At 41.9% G+C, this 2830-nt stretch overlaps 1 protein-coding gene across 1 annotated transcript in view; it reads right to left on the reverse strand.

Moving 5' to 3' along the window:
* Positions 1 to 2725, reverse strand: part of COL4A3 (collagen type IV alpha 3 chain) — a gene marked incomplete at its 5' end in the record, with an annotated part of 23678 nt that extends 20953 nt beyond the window's left edge. Inside the window, 2 exons of the mRNA XM_029284206.1 lie at positions 572 to 739; positions 2612 to 2725. Of these exons, the coding sequence (XP_029140039.1) occupies positions 572 to 739; positions 2612 to 2725 (282 nt within the window). The remainder of the gene's footprint in view (positions 1 to 571; positions 740 to 2611) is intronic.
* Between the last annotated feature and the right edge of the window lie 105 nt (positions 2726 to 2830).

Below are 2830 nucleotides of genomic sequence, written 5' to 3' on the forward strand. Positions count from 1 at the left end.
GCCGACGGCACCCTGAGGAGACCCACTCTGTGGGAGCGTACAGGTCGATGGGAGGTAATCTGCGGCAGAAGGCGGTCTCGAAGGTATCCGGGTCCGATGCCATGGAGCGCTTTAAAGATGATAGTCAACACCTTGAAGCGCACCCGGAAGGCCACAGGCAGCCAATGCAGCTCGCGCAGCAGCGGTGTTATATGGGAGCATCGAGTCCCTCCCAACACCGCCCGCGCGGCCGCATTTTGGACTAGCTGGAGCTTCCGGGTGCTCCTCAAGGGGAGCCCCATGTAGAGAGCATTACAGTAGTCCATAAAAATGGTTAGCTGTTTGTTCTATTTGAATTATAGACTGTCTGTATAACTTTAAGCCTTTGTTTTAGGCGGGAATGAGTATTTTAAATTGATTGGCCGCCACCTAGTGGCGGTCCATATAAATATAAATCAAGCATAGAGTTGCTTCTGTGAGAACTGAATAAAGAGCTGTTAATTCAACTCCATGTCTTCAATGCCTCGCTGTTCCCACTACACAACAAATACATTAATTATATCAAGATTCTTCTTGTTTAAGGAACATTTACCTGGTGTGCCTGGCATTCCTGGCTTACCACGTTGTCCTTTGATGCCAGGCAATCCTTTATTTCCTTCAGGGCCCTGTAATCCAGGAAGTCCAAATCGTCCTGGAAATCCTGGGATATCTAATCCCGGAATACCTGGATCTCCTTTGGCTCCTACTGTTCCTCTGATCCCTAAAATAACATATATTATCAGATTTAATGTTTCAGAAAAGAACAGGCTCCCTTTTACCAAATGAAGGATTGCATCAGCATTTCTATAAACAAAGTAGAGGTCAACACTCCCTGTAGAGACACAGAGCCTATTAATAAATTTAAAAAGTTTCTTGTAATATTTTGTAATAGGAAATTTCTTATAGTCATGACAAGAAAATGCAACCAACCCCAAATCCACTGGATCATTAGATTCATGTTGAAAAAAGCAGATCATTCCAACACTGACTTTTATCTTTGTATTATTTCTATAATATGCTAGTAGAAAGCAGGGGCAGAATAATTTAGCACATCACCGACATTACATTGATAAAGTATGAATATTTTGCCTTAACAGCATATTAATTATTGTTGTCTCTTGCAGAACAAAACCAAATCCAAACTAACGCAGTTATTTTAATCACTCCAAACATCAAAACTATAAAAATCAATAATATATCACTTAAAATTTCCCTCTCAGTGAATCACCATTTTCTGTAGGTACTACCATTGTCTGCTTTTGCCCCAACATATTTTCTGCAAGTATATAACACAAACAGTGCCAGAAAAAGTCCATGGTCTGAACTTTTAATACAGATAGTCCCCGACTTATAACAGTTTGTTTAGTGACTGTTCAAAGTTACAAAGTCACTGAAAAAAGTGACTTATGACCATTTTTCACACTTATGACCGATGCAGCATCCCCAGGGTCATGTGATCAAAATTTGGATGCTTGGCAACTGGTTCGTATTTATGGCAGTTGTAGTGTCCTGGGAGTCATGTGAGCACCTTTTGTGACATGCGGCAAACATGACATGCAGCAAACAAAGTCAACGGGGAAGCCAGATTCACTTAATAACCATGTTACTAACTTAACAACTGCAATGATTCACTTAACAACTGTGGCTAGAAAGGTCATAAAATGTGGCAAAACTCACTTAACAAATGTCTCACTTAACAAGATACATTTTAAGCTCAGTTGTGGTCGTGAGATGAGGACTACATGTATAACCGATTTCAAGAATCCCTAGGTGATAGATCCATCACAGTGCTCACTGCATGATCTTTGTGAGCAATAAGGTTGCCATTTGTTTGCCAGGCCATGGTTTAGGGCAGTGGTTCTCAACCTTTTTAATGCTGCGACCCCCAACTGGTCGTAAGTCGAGGACTAAACTGGTCGTAAGTCGAGGACTAAACCAGTCGTAAGTCGAGGACTACCCAACCGGTCGTAAGTCGAGGACTTTCCCTGCCCGGGAGCGCTGCGCATGCATGGTTCCGCCCCCTGCGCCGGCCGAGGCGTAGCTGGCAAGCGGCAGAGACGGAGCAGGCCGACCACCAGCTGGCCCAGCCCAAGGGAGGTAAGGCACCCGCTGGAAAAGGGGAAAAAATGGCGGACAGCCTTGCTTGGCGACCCCCGTGAAATGGTCGATCGACCCCAAATGGGGTCGCGACCCATAGGTTGAGAACCGCTGGTTTAGGGAAACTATTGTATTTTGTCAAAATTGGCATGTATATACTAGAACTAATTATGTTGCAGCTAACTTTTTGTGCTAGTGAAAATAATGACTATTATGATCATTTTCATTTGATTTTTTCCCAATTTATTGTGGGTTAGATTTTTATACTCAAAACACTATAATAAAAATGGTAAATATTTCATCAATTTGACTTACACTGATGCAGTGCCCTCCACGTTTGAATATAACTGTTATGTACCTTGCACAACAGATGTTAAGAACAGGTTAGGCTATCAGAGGACTGTGTTTATTACCGTATATACCATACTATTAATTTTTTAATACATTATTGATATATCAGTGTCACTATTTTCGTGACATTTTTGTATATCGTTACCTTGTGGTCCCATTACTCCGCATTGACCTGGTTTTCCTGGTAAACCAATGAGACAGTGACCAATTTTTCCTGGAAGACCTTTCTCTCCTGGAGCTCCAGGAGCTCCAAGCTCCCCTGAAAGATATTAATCATATTCAGTTTATTTAAAATTAGTCTTAATTTTTTGTCTCTTATATTTCAGAACACAAATCTCACTCAAACAGTGGGGAGACAGAGAGG

This window comes from Protobothrops mucrosquamatus, unplaced genomic scaffold, assembly GCF_001527695.2.
Source record: "Protobothrops mucrosquamatus isolate PMUCROS unplaced genomic scaffold, P.Mucros_1.0 scaffold420, whole genome shotgun sequence".
Lineage (NCBI taxonomy): Eukaryota > Metazoa > Chordata > Lepidosauria > Squamata > Viperidae > Protobothrops > Protobothrops mucrosquamatus.